Raw genomic sequence first — 18,048 nt, forward strand, 5'->3', positions numbered from 1 at the left:
AGGTTTTGAGGCACAGTCTCTTAAAATGCTTGCATTCACCCGCTGTATGGTGGCATGGTGAAAGTCTTTTCGTGTTAGCAGGGTGGAAATAACCACTTGTGCATCTCTCTTCAGTAACCATCACTAATCAGCAGGATGGAACACGTTGAGCTGCTGTATTCAACAACAGATGCGTATTTATCAGTATCACGTTGATTGAAGGTGATCTAGTATTCTTGTAACATCCCTGGCACACAGTTTCATTAATTATGTATCCTCACCCGTCAATGAGCAATGTAAAACGCTTTGAGTGTTGGAAAAAGTGCTTTATAACTCCAATCCATTGTGTGTCATCATAAGCATTAGTCATATGCAACAAACATTTTCCATTACAGCAGTTAAGCAGAGTGAATAGTAGCCAGCTGACGCTTGATTTGATCTAACCCGACAGAACTATCTATAACTATTAACTGTTATTAAGTCATTACTGATCCTGGACCTGTCAGGGCTGTCAGTGTTGGTCTACAGACTGACTGATTTATTGGAAAATCCCCCTAGAGACCCAGGAGGGGCAATCATCTTCTACACACACACACACACACACACACACACACACACACACACACACACACACACACACACACACACACACACACACACACACACACACACACACACACACACACACACACACACACACACACACACACACACACAGAGAGAGAGAGAGAAAAACACAGAAGGTCAGCGCCAGAACAGCTGTCTTCAGATAGCATCTGTCTTTTCTCTCTCTCTCTCTCTCTCTCTCTCTCTCTCTCTCTCTCTCTCTCTCTCTCTCTCTCTCTCTCTCTCTCTCTCTCTCTCTCTCTCTCTCTCTCTCTCTCTCTCTCTCTCTCTCTCTCTCTCTCTCTCTCTCTCTCTCTCTCTCTCTCTTTCTCTCTCTCTCTCTCTTGGGTGAATCTATTTGTATTCAATCCAATTTTGACAGCACCACTTTTGATTCGACGTTAAAAATGATGACATTTTAATTTAAAAACATTATTTTCAAGAAATAATATAATATTTTGACAACACTGTTTGTAAGCTTTAAAATAATATCAAACTCAACTGTTTCTATTTTCCAGTGATGAAGACATGGATGTCTCATGGTAGGGTGGGGTATGCAGAATGGGTCAACTTAGAGAACCTTTATCTCCTCAATTCAAACCATAAAGTGACAGAATGTTCAGAATAATCCTAGATATCCAGTCTAGTTTAACTTTCTATGTGAATCCTAATGTTCATGCAGCAAAATGTGTTTTGGAGTTATTTCTGTAAACCTGGTAAACAGATTTGATTGTTTTGTTTTTCTGTTCCCCAACTTGATCCCGAACCATGAACCCCGGGTCTTATCCCAAGCTCCCTTCCTCTACATGAATCCTATCTCTCTCTAACCCCAACCCCCGTTCCCTGATCTCTGTGGTAACAGATGTGATCTATCATCTAAAGGACGCAACGGAAATGAATGTTTAACCCCGTAATGGATATTTACTGTGAGTTGATAATGACTCTGTCAGATTAGGATGTGGCTTCTCTAACAAAGCAATCAGGGAGGAGATGAAGCCAAGAACCCAATTAAACCCTTTCTCACACAGACGCGTGCATATTCGCGCGCACACACACACACACACACGCATACATACAAGTACACGTGTGCACATATGTGTGCATGCACAAATACAAAGCGCATGTGTTTCATATGCCTGTGGTTTAATTCTGATGACAATTAAACCAATAGTTTAATGAAGTGAAGTGCTGGACTCTTGGTATTCGTCTCAACCTTCTGTAGTCAATGTCTGTTTTCCATTCTAAAGCCTTCTCTCCTTTTCTCCTGTACTTTCCTCTCCACATTTTGCCCTCTCCTCTCTGTCTCTCTCTCACAAACGTACGAACACACACACACAACACACCATCCTGCTGCTTCCAACTAATGAACAACCCCTAAACACAATCAGTCAGATACTGGAGGATTTCTCCTTTAAAGCCAATTATTCCTCTTTAATACATACAGACCTGCCAAATGCTCTCATATCTCAAACACATGTTACCACTACAACTAACCTCCATGCAGAAACATCATAAACAGAGCTGGGGGAAGGGAGAACATTGGGTACTGAAGACAGTTTGTTCTCATTAGAACTAAACACTTTGCAGCCAACAAACAGCACAAGTATTAAATACACATTGAAATACACATGAAAATACACCCAGGCATTAACAGCAGTTGGAAGTGAGTCGGTGGGTGCGGAAGGGATTGAAAGGATAGAGTTTGATTTCTTTACTGAAAGACTACACTGTAAAAAAAACAAAAAAACATGTTGATTCAACGTACAATTGGAAGGCAACCAGCTGTGAGTTTGCTCAACAAAATGTTTACACACAAACATTTTGGAGCTGGTTGCCTTACAATTGGACATTGACTCAACATATTTGTTCTTCTTTTTTTATGGTGCATCATCATAAACATCAGATGATTCATGGAGATGAAGCCTATATCAGATTGTTTCCATGTTTTCAGAGAGACTCCCAGAGTTATTAAACAGGTTCATATCATCACAAGGCTGTACTGATACAACTGTGTGCATGCAAGTAGGTGTGTGTGTGTGTGTGTGTGTGTGTGTGTGTGTGTGTGTGTGTGTGTGTGTGTGTGTGTGTGTGTGTGTGTGTGTGTGTGTGTGTGTGTGTGTGTGTGTGTGTGTGTGTGTGTGTGTGTGTGTGTGTGTGTGTGTGTGTGTGTGTGTGTGTGTGTGTGTATCTGGTGTAGTCTCTTCATCTCTCTTCATCTCTGATTGCTTTAATTACAGACTGGCTGTCCCCTTTCAGAGTGCAGAAAAAAAACTCTTAATGCACATTAAAAGGAGTTGTAACACACACACACAGACACACCTCCAGCCACACCACTCAGTAGTCCCTTTGATTTCTGTCTTACGTGATCCGTCTTTCATCGTCGCCTCTCCCTGATCCCTCTCTTCTTTACCTCCACTGAGGCAGAACGTCTCTCTCTCCATATTACCTTCGTCTAATGCTTTATCTACTGAGCGTTATTGTAGGTGGGCGGGTCCATTTACTGTGTCTAACTCATTAGCAGGTGGGAAAAATGGTTTCGGTCTGCCTCTCTCTGTTCCTTAGTCTTTAGCATGACAGCAGAACGGCTAACCATCTGTCTGTCAGTCCATTTGTGTTTAGTGTGGAATGGTTATGGTTATGGTGTCTATAGCACAAGAGCTGAGGGGTCGGAGAGGGGCTGGGCTCTAGTGAGTAGAGGACTCCGAGCAGTGGGCTATGGGACCCTGGGCTTTGGTCTGACGGACTGGACTGACAACGTCTCATTAGCCTCAAACAGCCAGACATACAGTAGAAGAGAGAGAGAGCAGTGACCCTTCTGTCCCTTCTCCCTCTTCTCTCCTCAAACACATTAGGTTATAACACAATTATTACTGAAAGTGAATTGATGCATGGAGGATACACTCCTTCAATTACACACCATGTTAATATAGGGACATTGGATGTGCTTAGATTACGGTGTATTTTGAAAGTTAGAACAACATCTGTTACAGGTCAGCTCGTATGGTTATCTATTTACACATTTAAGGATAAGGAGTTCAACATCCTCTATTGAGACGAGCTCAATCACCTTACAGGGAGAAATTTGTGAATCTGCTTAAAAGCTTGAGTGTTACATTTGAATCTATATTAGGATACATATTGTTTGAATTTAATATTATCTGACATAATGAGAACTTTCTGCTACGTGTATCTGGAGACAGGATATGTGTTTGTTCTCCAGAAATCTGCATTCATTTGTAAACTTAATATAGCCTATTAGGTCTATAGTGCAGGCTTGTCAGGCACACGTCACCATTGTCCTTGTACAGAACATTCTAAACCTTCAAAATAAGATATGATGTCTTTAAAAAATATATATATAGCTAAGTTTAAAATGTTATCAGCAGAAATTCAGTGATACAGATAAATTCCTTACTATGCTACTAAAAAAGCTATTAGCCTATCCGAATTATTACTACGCAAATATTAATATTATCATTGGTACATTTGTTGTTATTATGATCAGTATTTCCTTTCATCCATTTCATCCTGCGGGCGCCATACTAAAGCTTTGAAGATGAGTTACACTTTTTCTTTCTGACGTTTCTTCTTTATTTATCCTTTCTACCCCAAACATGAAAAACTGCGACGGTGTGCCGGGGGGAGAGGGAGAGGGTTCGGAGAGCAGAGACACAGAGTGAGGGATTGATTTCCACCCTCAGCGCTGCAGCGGTAGTTCAAAGCTCCAGACTTCAGAGAGCGTCAGGACCCAGCATGTCGAGCCCGGGTTAGGCTGCCTGTCTGCGGCCAGGAGTTCCCCCAGGGCCCGGGGAGGGCGAAAACCAGGCGGCACCGTCAAAATAATTATGCGGAGAGGATTGAGAGAAGAGTAAAGCACACACCGGGACCGGGACCGATCAGGACCCGTCGCTGTCTCAGAACCCGCTGTCTCTCTCGGGAGATGAGAGGTGAACTAAGAGCCCATGCTCTCTTCATGTAACAATTACCTCCACGATGGTAGGCTACATCCCTAATGGATCAGTAATAAACCTGGTGCCCTAAACGTTATTACTTCCCAACATACCACTTAGCGACCACACACACTCACACACTGCGCTCTATTATCATTGCAATTAACTACAGGTCTAATATAAACTGAAATACGGGTATGAAAAAGAAAAAGAAACTCCGGTTTATAGCAATTACTAGGCTATATTATCAAATCTTTAAGGCAGATAAACAGGCCTATTTAAATATGTAGATAATTTGACATTTGTCCATTTATATCTTTACAACAGTGGCTAACTTTTCTGAATATTTGCTTCATTTTCGACCAAACAAACAGTGTAACACATGCAGTTATTTTCGAAAATTAAAATGACAGTTAAGTAGGCTATATATGTGTCTGCAGCATAAATGCTCCAGGAATTTCCCCAAATCTTGCAGCAATCCCGTTTTACATTCCAAAGCACTTTACCTGCGTGTAGGGTGGAGTTGAGACGGGACAGGTCTGGCGGCGTGTAGCCTATCTCTCTGAGCGGACTGCTGTGGCTTAATGATCAGACTGTATTGAGCAGTGTGACAGGCATCACCAATATCTAAACAGCAGTAAACAAATCCTTCGTTAATCTTGCTGTTTTCAGCCCACCGTGTGCATGCCCTGCGATCCAGAGTAGCTCCTCCTCACAGGAAAATATACATGTTCTCCGCCCTAGAAGATGAGGATCAACCTGATGCAGGTAGCGAATGGGATTTATGTGCCTCCACAACTCCACTACGACATCTAGAGGTGAACCCCAAACAATACATCTCCTCTTGGTAGGCTATTGAATGAACCTATTCTAGCTAATGTTAGGCTACTGATGTGGTGAGACGGAGACCATTCAATAAATCTACTCACATGTATCTGCATCTATCCTTTCATCAGTGTGCCATCAAGCTATTTGAGAGAGAGAGAGAGGAAGGGAGAGGAGGGGTTTGTGTTTGTATCTGGTATCCGTGTTGTTGGTCCATAAATAAAAGGGGAGCATTAAACTTCATACTTTGTACCTTTAAAGAACATGAAAGCTTCAGACTCTGGTTCATGTGTCTAAGATTTGAAATGTTCCTTCTGGTTTATGAGTGTTGAGATATTGATGTGATGTTTATTTATTTGTTTATCAGTCGGCGCCAGTTGTTCGGGACGGACCGAACCCTGGACTTTCCCTGAGGCACGAGAACTGACCAAAGAGACTCCACCACTCTGTCTCGCTGTCTGTCTTCTCTCCTTACTCTGCCCGGTCTCCCTCTCCCCTTCCTCTCCGCTCCTCCGCAGGAAAGAGCAGATAAAAGAGGTGCTTAGAGCTTCTGAGGAGAGAGAGGTGTGTTTGAAGAGCTAACTCCTGTAAGTCCTATAATTATACCTTTCTGCCCCCCCCCTCTCTCTCTTTCTCTCTCTTTCCCCTCTCACTCCTCTCTCTCTCTCTGGCAGCTCTGAGCCCGGTGGCCCTCTCATCCTCTCATCTCTGATCCTCACAGGAGCAGCTTCCTTCCTTCCTGACCGACAGACAGACAGACTGATAAACAAAGAGACCAGTGAAGAGCAACAGAGCCTCACTGGGATGAAAACACCTATCATATTACATTACTCCAGATTACTACTACCATAGGACCACAGCCAGAGCAAACAGAACCCCAGTCAGCTGTCTTCTAAAGCCAACAGCGATAAGGCCAATATCAGGTCTTTAATAAAGACAGCTGGTGTAGGAGGAAGTTATGTAGCTACTGAAGCCAAAACAAATATTGCAGACTTCTTCTCTCTATTTAAAGTTTAAACTATATTTAGCCATCCATGTAAGTCACAGGAGTTCCAGGCTCCTGACGCTTTGCATGATGGGTACTCTGTAAAGGTGGGCATATTCTATCCTCTCCTGTAAATACACGTCCTCATACACACACAACACACACACGCACACAGACGTGTATGCTGTCCTCTAACCACTGTACTCTTCAACAGGAGAGCAAATTCTGTTACCATGGTGACTGCAGTGTCAGCTAACCTAGTTTCCACGGTGGAAGGACATTAGGTGAAGAGAGAAGGCTAGCCTATTGGTAACATTATTGATGTACAGTCAGTTTTAAATATAACAACTTGACAACTGTTTTATTTACAACACTCAGACACAGATTTTCAGTGGTGAATTGCGTTTGGGATGGTTAGATGAAACACGTATAACATGTGGGCAGGAGAGGGAGGGGCTAGTTACACACACACACACACACGTAGAAACTTACTTGCTTGCTTATGGTGGGCCATCATATCGATGATGACATTCCATATCTGCCTCTATTTGTGAACCTTTGTGTGACTGTAAAGTCCAATCCTTGACACACATTGTCTGTTTCAGACGGGGCATGTGAAGTCTCTGACTGGGGGTGTAGGTGAACACACACACACAGCCGCCTCTTCCTATTCATAGACTACACGCTGCTAGGGGGCCCCACGACCCCCCAAAAATATAATACAAATGTTGTTTTTTTAGGAACTAAGATAGTTTGAAAAGTAGAATACACAAGGTGCAATGTTTTAATTTGGTAGTGCATCAGCAGTTTTCCACTTGTTATGTCAGTCACTCAATTAGCACCCATGTCAGAAAAACATTTTGTATTGCTAGTGATGGGTTCTGGGTTCTGACTCCTAAACTTGGAATAGTGTTAATTATCAGGTATCCTATTGAAATATTGAGTGCTATAGTCTAGGAGGGTCTACCTACACCAGAAGTTAGCGGTTATCTGTAGGAGGAATGAATATGGTGGAGGCAATTAAGCTTGGATTGTACTGAGTGAAGGAAAGACGATCACATGTTGGCAGGCACTGATAGTGGTGGAGAGATGTGGTTTAGTGAGGAAGGGGGCCAAGGTCAGGTCAGATCACGTTAAGGGAGAAGGAATAGTTTATTTCCTGCCTAGCAACAAATATGTCATGTTTAGAGAGAAGGGGGAGATTCCACCCCAAATTGGGGTATATATGGGACGGCAAGTAGCCTAGAGCATTGGGCCAGTAACTGAAAGGTTGCTGGATCGAATCCCCGAGCTGACAAGGTAAAAATCTGTCATTCTGCCCCTGAACAAGTTAACCCATTGTTCACCGGTAGACTGTAAATGTAAATAATAATTTCTTCTTAACTGACTTGCCAGGTAAAAAAAATAATATATATATATATATATACTACCGCAGGTGGAACCATGTCTTTGTCTTATGCAGCTGTATGACCCAATGGGTGAATGAACTTGGTTTAAGCTTTACTAATCGTCAGTGAGTTTTACTAGGTTAATTTAGAACCTAACATTAGGTAAGGTATTCTACCAGCTATCTAAACCTTGTAGTAGGCCTAATCATCACCAAATTACCGACCGGGCACGCAGGGCATGTGCTCATGGCCTCCAAGGGCCTCCAAGGGACCCCTGACCTCCAAGGGACCCCTTTTGATTGTGTTAGTCACTCTCACACAGATGTGATATGAACATGGCATAAGTCATGGCAAAATTTGTAGAATTGCCGAAAATTAGCTTAAAAACTGCAAAAGCTTCTCACCGCCCCATGACAAAATGTGTAGAATTGCAGGAAATGTACTTTAACACTGCCAACATTTTATCTTTTACCAAGAGGGGGGACACTAAAACGTTTTGCTTGTGATGTGGGGGGCCCCCCAACCATATCTCACTTAGGCCCTCCACAAGGCTAGAGGTGGCCCTGCACACAAACACACACACACACACACACACACACACACACACACACACACACACACACACACACACACACACACACACACACACACACACACACACACACACACACACACACACACACACACACACACACACTAATAATATAATAATATAATAATAATAATATAATAATAATATAATATATATAATATATACCTACCTGCACGTCAGGAGGTTTAGGCCCTGTGCTCGTCTCTGTGGGTGGTAGATAACAGTGCCGCCCCTTAGCCAGGCAGGATGTCTGATCTGTGGAACTCAACTCACAGCCTGCCACTTAATAACCCCCCCCCCCCACACACACACACAAACACACACACCCTGGGGCAGGAGTTAAACGTGAGAAACAGGTAGAGACAGACAGAGACAGAGACAAAATGTACTGTGCAGCTGACAGACCTTCTCCTTCCTCAGCCATGAGGCTCTAACAGGAACTTAGACTGCATCTGAAGTGGTACTCTGTTCCCTGTAAGGCTCTGTGAAATAGGAGTGCACTATGGTGTCATTTCAAACCAGAAACATGGTTTGGGTGGCAACTAGGAATATGTGTGTGTGTTAAGTCCAAGAGCAACCTCTTAGATCTTACAGGATAGGTTCAAGCAGTTAATACTTTTCATCAAAACATCTGGGCTATGGATCAGTTCAACATATCACCAGCAGGCGCCGCTAGAACCTCTCTGTTACCATCAATACGAGGCTACCCTCTGTCCACAATACAAACAACAGATATTTCTTTAGATGTCAGCAGGGTGGCAGTATCTTCACACATTTGTCTGCTCTGGTGTGACTGATGCGTAGCCGCAGGAAGTAGGGGTGATGAGGGTGCTGCAGCACTCCCTGACATATCTGAATGAAATCAAATGTTAATATTAATCACAAAAGTAGTGCAATGGACCTTTACAAGTCCTGTATTAGCAAACCTATATAGCCAACTAGCAATAAAAAAATCTGAGGACCATTCTCCTCAGTGAATTTCATAAAAAGAAATGTTTAAAACATTAAAGTTATCAGTTTTAAATAAAGCTATACTAAATGTATTCACGTCACCAAATAATTGATTAAAACACTGTTTTGCAATGAAGGGCTACAGTAGCCTCAACAGCACTCTGTAGGGTAGCACCATTTGACTGAGCCATGCCACCTTGCCCGTACAACATTTCCTCATTTCCCACCCCTTCTAATGCGACTAGCCCCAATGCTCCTCCTTCTTTTCCCCTGCCCCGCTACAAAGTTTCTTCCTGCAGGCTGTCACTGAGTCCGAGGTGCTAAAAGAGCTCCTTAACATGACCCCAAAAAGCAATCTGGGTTAGATGGTTTAGACCCTTTTTGTCTTTAAGGTTGCTGCCCCTATCATCACCAAGCCTCTCTCTGATGTTTTCAGCCGGTCTCTCCTCTCTGGGGGGGCTTTCATTGCGTGGAAGGCAGCCATGGTTCGTCCTTTATTTAAAGGGGGAGATCAAGCTGATCCTAACTGTTATAGGCCTATTTCTATTTTGCCCTGTTAATCAAAAGTGTTGGAAAAACTTGTCAATAATCAACTGGCTGGCTTTCTTGATGTCTATAGTATTCTCTCTGATATGCAAACTGGTTTCCTCTCAGGTTATGGATGTGTCACTGCAACCTTAAAGGTCCTCAATGATGTCACCATTGCCCTTGATTCTAAGCAATGTTGTGCTGCTATTTTCATTGACTTGACCAAGGCTTTTGATACGGTAGACCGTTCCATTATTGTGGGCCGGCAAAGGAGTATTGGTGTCTCTGGTGAGTCTTTGGCCTGGTTTGCTAACTACCTCTCTCAAAGAGTGCAGTGTATAAAGTCAGAACATCTGCTGTCTCAGCCACTGCCTGTCACCAAGGCTCGATCCTAGGCCGCACGCTCTTCTCAATTAACATCAACAACATAGCTCAGACAGTGGGAAGCTCTCTCATCCATTTTAATGCAGATGATAGTCTTACACTCAGATGGCCCCTCCCTGGGTTTTGTGTTAAACGCTCTACGACAAAGCTTTCTTAGTGTCCAAAAAGTTTTCTTTGCCCTTAACCTTGTTCTGAACACCTCCAAAACAAAGGTTATGTGGTTTGGTAAGAAGAATGCCCCTCTTCCCACAGTTGTTATTACTACCTCTGAGGGTTTAGAGCTTGAGGTAGTCACCTCATACAAGTACTTGGGAGTATGGCTTGACGTTACACTGTCCTTCTCTAAGCACATATCAAAGTTGCTGGCTAAAGTTAAGTCTAGACTTGGTTTCCTCTAAAGTAATCACTCCTCTTTCACCACTAACCCTGATTCAGATGACCAACCTACCAATGCTAGATTACAGAGATGTAATTTATAGATCGGCAGGTAAGAGTGCTCTCGAACGGCTAGATGTTCTTTACCATTCGGCCATCAGATTTGCCACCAATTCTCCTTATAGGACACATCAATGCACTCTATACTCTGTAAACTGGTCATCTCTGTATACCCGTTGCAAGACCCACTGGTTGATGCTTATTTATAAAACCCTCTTAGGCTTCACTCCCCCTATCTGAGATACCTACTGCAGCCCTCATCCTCCACATACAACACCCATTCTGCCAGTCACATTCTGTTAAAGGGCCCCAAAGCACACACATCCCTGGGTCGCTCCTCTTTTCAGTTCGCTGCATCTAGCAACTAGAACGAGTTGCAACAAACACTCAAACTGAATAGTTTTATCGCCATCTCTCCATTCAATCATGGACACTCTTACTGACAGTTTTAGCTGCTTTGCGTGATGTATTGTTGTCTCTAACTTCTTGCCCTTTTTTCTGTTCTCTGTACCCAATAATGTTTGTATCATGTTTTGTGCTGTTACCATGTTGTGCTGCTGCTAAAATGTTGTTGTTATGTTGCTACCATGCTGTGTTGTCATGTGTTGCTACCTTGGCATGCTGTTGTCTTAGGTCTCTTTTTATATAGTGTTGTGTTCAAATCAAATGTATTTATATAGCCCTTCGTACATCAGCTGATATCTCAAAGTGCTGTACAGAAACCCAGCCTAGAACCCCAAACAGCAAGCAATGCAGGTGTAGAAGCACGGTGGCTAGGAAAAACTCCCTAGAAAGGACAAAACCTAGGAAGAAACCTAGAGAGGAACCAAGCTATGAGGGGTGGCCAGTCCTCTTCTGGCTGTGCCATGTGGAGATAACAGAACATGGTCGAGATGTTCAAATGATCACAAATGACCAGCATGGTCAATAATAATCACAGTAGTTGTCGAGGGTGCAGCAAGTCATCACCTCAGGAGTAAATGTCAGTTGGCTTTTCATAGCCGATCATTAAGAGTATCTCTACCACTCCTGCTGTCTCTAGAGAGTTGAAAACAGCAGGTCTGGGACAGGTTGCACGTCCGGTGAACAGGTCAGCATTCCATAGGCGCAGGCAGAACAGTTGAAACTGGAGCAGCAGCACGGCCAGGTGGACTGGGGACAGCAAGGAGTCATCATGCTAGGTAGTCCTGAGGCATGGTCCTAGGGCTCAGGTCCTCCGAGAGAGAGAAAGAGAATTAGAGAGAGCATACTTAAATTCACACAGGACACCGGATAGGACAGGAGAAGTACACCAGATATAACAAACTGACCCCAGCCCCCCCAACACATGAACTACTGGAGCATAAATACTGGAGGCTGAGACAGGAGGGGTCAGGAGACACTGTGGCCCCATCCGATGATATCCTTCCTGTTTGGCTCTGTCTGGGGGTATAACCCCACCCACTTTGCCAAAGTTCAGCCCCCACACCACTAGAGGGATATCTTCAACCACCAACTTACCATCCTGAGACAAGGCCGAGTATAGCCCACAAACATCTCCGCCATAGCACAACCCAAGGGGGGGGGGGGGGGGCGCCAACCCAAACAGGAAGATCACATCAGTGACTCAACCCACTCAAGTGACGCACCCCTCCTATGGATGGCATGAAAGAGCACCAGTAAGCCAGTGACTCAGCCCCTGTAATAGGGTTGGAGGCAGAGAATCCCAGTGGAAAGAGGGGAACCGGCCAGGCAGAGACAGCAAGGGCGGTTCGTTGCTCCAGAGCCTTTCCTTTCACCTTCACACTCCTGGGCCAGACTACACTCAATCATATGACCCACTGAAGAGATGTGTAACGGCAGATCTCTTCATCTGAAGAGGAGTAAGGACCGGACCAAGATGTAGCGTGGTAAGTGTTCTTGATGATTACCTTAATAAATAAACTGAACTCTATAAAATACAAAACAATAAATGTGAACATGAACGAAACCAAAACAGTACCAGAACCATACTAGGCCGAAAAACAGAAACCAAACATAGAAAAACAAACAGACTGCCCACCCCAACTCAGGCCCTGACCATACTAAATAAAGACAAAACAAAGGAAAAAGGTCAGAACGTGACAAGATGAGTCTTCAGTAAAGACTTAAAGTTGAGACCGAGTCAGCGTCTCTCACATGGGTTGTCACGTTCTTTCAAAATTGAACCCAGAAGCAGACCAGGTCAAGGAGAGTAGGAAGAAGGTGAGTATTTATTTACAAGTGAATGTGAATGGGTAGATATATCCAGGTGGCGTAGCGGGCAGCGGTGGCGAGTTGATGGGAGTAAATAGGTGGATCCAATGGGGTAGCGTAATCCTCCGACGACCAGGCGGGAATGGGGGAAATGATCCGGGTGAGTAACTGAAGACAGAACAAACAGAGGTAAGTTTAAGGCAAGCAATTACGTAAAAAACAACAAAACAAATTCTATCCAACTTGAGGCTGATACTATGGCACAACATACTGTTCATGGCTAACGATCCAGCAGGGAATGGATGTCAGGTCAGAGCTTTTGAAGGGGAGAGGTGATGATCAGGACAGGTGTGCAGATTACTGATGGGATACAGGTGCGGGTGAACATCGATCTCCCAACAAGCTAATTCGCCTGGCAACCAGACAGGGTGCGTTCCAGGACACCGGAAACACACTCCAGGACAGAAACACAGGCAAACACAGACTCAGGAAGCGGGATTCGTGACATGGGTAGGCAGACCATTCCATAAAAATTGAGCTCTATAGGAGAAAGCCCTGCCTCCAGCTGTTTGCTTAGAAATTATAGGGATAATTAGGAGGCCTGCGTCTTGTGACCATAGCGTACGTGTAGGTATGTACGGCAGGATCAAATCAGAGAGATAAGTAGAAGTAAGTGTTGTCTCTCTTGTCGTGATGTGTGTTTTGTCCTATATTTTTTAAATTAAATGTTTTAATCCCAGCTCCAGTCCCCGCAGGAGGCCTTTTGCCTTTTAGTAGGTCGTCATTGTAAGTAGGAGTTTGTTCTTAACTGACTTGCTTCGTGAAATAAAGGTAACATTTATTAGAACAATTTTTTAAAGTAGCCGGAGGACAGCTAGCTAGCTTCTGTTCTCCTCTGGGTACATTGACTATGAGGCTCATGGTTCTCACCTCCTTCCATAGACTTACACAGTAATTATGACAACTTCCGGAGGACATCCTGATTTTACAAATGTATTGCCACTGGGGCCCACCTGTGTATGTGGTAAACTGCTTACTGACTGTATACTGCAACGTTACTGAAAGATTGTAGTGGGTTTACTAATGTGTTAGGTCTATTAGCTATGCTGACTATGGCATTACTTTAGCTAATATGGTGACAACGATGTAGGCTGTGTGTAGTGGTTATGATATGGTTTGGTTTGGAAAGTTTTTGTTGCCTGGTCACATACAGCTGATGTGTTGTGCATTGAAGTCCAGTAGCAAAAGGAAATAGTGAGAGGAGGAGAGAGCATAGACATGAAATGGAATACAACTTGGCTGCTATGAAAGTGAACTGTGGTTACGTGTGATCAGGGGATTCCACAGACTCTGTTGAAAAACATTTCTGAAACGGAAGCAATCGGAACGAAACGGGGATTATCAAACCTGAATTTGCTCAATAGAAACTCTCATTTGCAACTACTGGACTAATGATTACACCCTAGATCAGCTAGATGCAGTCAATAGTGTCTGTCCATGTGTCACTGTCTGTCACCTCAAATTTTTCTCTCGACCCATGTGCACTTATGTTGTAAACTTTCATTCATAGACTAGTTGTTGCAACCTCATGAAGGGTATAGAGAACATTTAGTAGCCTAAACCTATCGCTGTTACATTGAGCTTGGTGAATGGAATATGAATGACAGTCATCTAATATGCTGTAATAGAAATAAAGCCATGCTCATCAAAAAATGTAATCGTCCTCGTTCATTTTAAATGGCACCGACCACCACTGGTGTTGCTTATTCTGTGGTAAAATGACCTACTCTCCTAATGGAGTCTACCAAATATCTGTCTCAGTTCGCTTATTGACTTGACACATTATTTATGAAGATAAGCCACACTACTAGCGCATCAGAGATGGTGACAGGTTTTGGGGATAATCTGTGTTGCATTATACCACTTGAATGCATTCCACACTCTGTTCATCCCCATAGAATAACAGTAACATCACACTCTCTTTCTCACACACACACACACACACACACACACACACACACACACACACACACACACACACACACACACACACACACACACACACACACACACACACACACACACACACACACACACACACACACACACACACACACACACACACACACACACACACACACACACACACACACACACACAGAGAGAGAAAGAAAGAAGAGAGCGAGAGGGGCTGCCTGGTTGCCTGCATGGGCTTCGTTGTGGGAAATTGCACAGCAGAGCGTGACCTCACTGCATTCTGCACAGCTGTGCGAGCAAGCAAAGAGAGAGAGAGGGCGAGGAGAAATAGAAGAGAGAGCGAGAGGGGCTGCCTGGTTCCCTGCACGGGCTCTGTTGTGGGAAATTGTGCTTTTAAACAGCCTTACGCCGATATGCATTCTTCAGTTTCTGGTGCATTACACGCGCAACAAGAAACCAACACGCACTCGGTTAACGTCATTAATAACGCAGTGTGAGATGGACGAGTCGTCTCTGTTGGATCTATTGGAGTGTTCAGTGTGTTTGGAGCGGCTGGACACTACAGCTAAAGTCCTGCCTTGCCAACACACCTTCTGTCGCCGCTGCTTGGAGAACATAGTCAGCTCCAGGAACGAACTGAGATGCCCAGAATGTCGCATCCTAGTCGGCTGTGAGGTGGATGATCTTCCCGCGAATATCTTGCTGGTCCGTCTGCTGGACGGGATCAAACAGCGGCCACGGAATGGAGGCAGTACCAGGCAGTCCCTGGTGGGAGGCGGGCGGTCTCAGGGCTGTGCAGCCGGGATCAGCGCCTCTCCCCCGGGCAGTGGGATCAGGGACCTGCCGGTGGCCATACGAAGCCCCCCGGTCAAGGTACGTGGCTGTGCTACGGTCTAATCTGACGTCGTATTTGGGCTGGTTGGCTGCCAACTTGTGGTACAGAATGTTCCTTGGCTGGAGTCCTCCAGAACAGAGTTGCTGTAAACATGTGTGGGGGGTGATATTGCATTATAGCTGAGAATCTGTTTGGGAAATCTAATGTGACATCAGGAAGAAAAGAAAGCACCTCAATGTTAAATACAATAAAGTGCTGAAAGACATCAGTGATATCCACCCCTGGCCCCTGCAGCTAAAGACAATTATAGAGGGAGGGAGAGAGGGGGTGGGGAATAATGGAAAGAGAGAGTACTTCACCTGTGCTATTCATGTTGTTGCTTGACAGACAAGCCAGGTGTAGACAGAAATGGTTCAGTTACCTCATTGGCTGGTTGTGTAGTCTAGAGCTGCAGCAGTATAGCATGTTTCTTAACATAGACTGAACAAAGCAGCCAGAACAATGACATGGTTGGATGTTGGGGTTCTTCCTTATACACAGTCTAGTTTGATTAATATGATAACAGATGTTTGGGCCCATTATGTTTGTTTGTTTGAAAAGGTTAATGTCATGCCATGTCATGTCTTTGGCCCAATTAGTGTACATAGTATACAAAATGTAACTCACAATCCTCTTTGATTGTGAGTTCCGGCTCCCAAGTAGCGCAGCATCTAAGGGACTGCATCTCAGTGCAAGAGGCGTCACTACAGTCCCTGGTTCGATTCCAGGATGTATCACATCCGGCCATGATTGGGAGTCCCATAAGGTGGCGCTAAATTGGCCCAGCTTTGTCCGGGTTTGGCCGGGGTAGGCCATCATTGTAAATAAGAATTTGTTATTAATGGACTTTCCTAGTAAAATAAAGGTTAAATAAAAATTAAAAATAAATTATTAACATACCAGTGTTTCTTCCTCTCATACTTCCCAGTCCACTGAAGGGGAGCAGGGTGACTATTGAACATCCGGACAGTATAGGACTGAGAGTGTCTGGTGGGGTGCAGCCAGCAGACCTGCCAGAGCCACCAGCAGAAGCAGTAGAATCTAAACACTGATCGTAGTGTGGAATGCTCTGAGGCAACCAATCTCTCTCTCTCTCTCTCTCTCTCTCTCTCTCTCTCTCTCTCTCTCTCTCTCTCTCTCTCTCTCTCTCTCTCTCTCTCTCTCTCTCTCTCTCGATGTGTTAGTTTAAGATGTCTCCTTCAGACTAGACAGCCAGGCGTAGCTGTGCTTTATTCATCTGAGCACTCACACTCTGGCAAAGACACCCTCAACATTTATTAAGGAGCAGGAATCTCATTTAGTGTGTGTATGTGTGTGTGCCTGTTTGTATATGTATGTGTGTGTGCCTGTTTGTATATATGTGTGTGTGTGTGTGTGTGTGTGTGTGTGTGTGTGTGTGTGTGTGTGTGTGTGTGTGTGTGTGTGTGTGTGTGTGTGTGTGTGTGTGTGTGTGTGTGTGTGTGTGTGTGTGTGTGTGTGTGTGTGTGTGTGTGTGTGTGTGTGGCTGCTTCAGTTTGAAGGATGAAGAGCAGGGAGGATTCAGAGGGAACCTTTTGTCTTTGCTGACATAAACACACACACACACACACACACACACACACACACACACACACACACACACACACACACACACACACACACACACACACACACACACACACACACACACACACACACACACACACACACACACACACACACAGTCGCACAGGGAGAGCCTATGATATGGAGAGCCCATTGAGGGGAGCCAGACACATGCAGTATTAATGTGGTCATAATGAAGTATTAATGCAGCATTCATGTGGTATTAATGAAGTATTGGTAAAGTGAATCTGTAACGTAATGATTGTCTGGTTGTTGATTCTGGCTAATCTTGCATGGTAATAAACTGACGGACAGGACCTATGGCTGTCTGGCAGAGACATAGTATACATTTCTGCCTGGCCTGATGTAATACACACATACAACAATAAAGTATTGTTGTACTTGTATGAAGAGAGAGAGAGAGACTTATAGTGGGAGAGAGGGAGAGAGAAAAAGGGAGAGAAATGCAGAACAAAAAGAGAGGGGTGTACAGGCTGGGGGGTGGAGATGCAGATAGTGTATAGGTTGGGGGTGGAGATGCAGATAGTGTATAGGCTGGGGGTGGAGATGCAGATAGTGTATAGGCTGGGGGTGGAGATGCAGATGGTGTATAGGCTGGGGGGTGGAGATGCAGATAGTTTATAGGTTGGGGGTGGAGATGCAGATAGTATATATAGGTTGGGGGTGGAGATGCAGATAGTGTGTAGGCTGGGGGTGGAGATGCAGATAGTGTATAGGTTGGGGGTGGAGATGCAGATAGTATATAGGCTGGGGGT

At 44.3% G+C, this 18,048-nt stretch overlaps 2 protein-coding genes across 5 annotated transcripts in view; one reads left to right on the forward strand and one right to left on the reverse strand.

The window, feature by feature from the left end:
- The window catches only part of LOC124046483 (tumor necrosis factor receptor superfamily member EDAR-like), a 54,263-nt gene extending 49,004 nt beyond the window's left edge, over positions 1 to 5,259 (reverse strand). Inside the window, exon 1 of one of the 2 annotated variants that reach the window (XM_046366911.1) lies at positions 5,042 to 5,259. Coding sequence is in view for 1 of the 2 variants with exons in the window: in XM_046366901.1 (XP_046222857.1) it covers positions 2,948 to 3,026 (79 nt within the window). In the remaining variant the exon portion in view is untranslated. Of the gene's footprint in view, positions 1 to 2,947; positions 3,171 to 5,041 lie in introns of those variants that run through there. The other variant, XM_046366901.1, reaches the window with a different exon arrangement.
- A 9,847-nt stretch (positions 5,260 to 15,106) lies between these two features.
- The window catches only part of LOC124046496 (E3 ubiquitin-protein ligase SH3RF3-like), a 70,152-nt gene continuing 67,210 nt past the window's right edge, over positions 15,107 to 18,048 (forward strand). For all 3 annotated transcript variants that reach the window (XM_046366923.1, XM_046366939.1, XM_046366930.1), the window contains exon 1: positions 15,107 to 15,687. In XM_046366923.1, coding sequence (XP_046222879.1) covers positions 15,313 to 15,687 — 375 coding nt within the window. In that variant the 5' untranslated portion in view covers positions 15,107 to 15,312. The remainder of the gene's footprint in view (positions 15,688 to 18,048) is intronic.

Source organism: Oncorhynchus gorbuscha, linkage group LG01 (assembly GCF_021184085.1).
Source record: "Oncorhynchus gorbuscha isolate QuinsamMale2020 ecotype Even-year linkage group LG01, OgorEven_v1.0, whole genome shotgun sequence".
In the NCBI taxonomy this organism is placed as follows: Eukaryota; Metazoa; Chordata; class Actinopteri; order Salmoniformes; family Salmonidae; genus Oncorhynchus; species Oncorhynchus gorbuscha.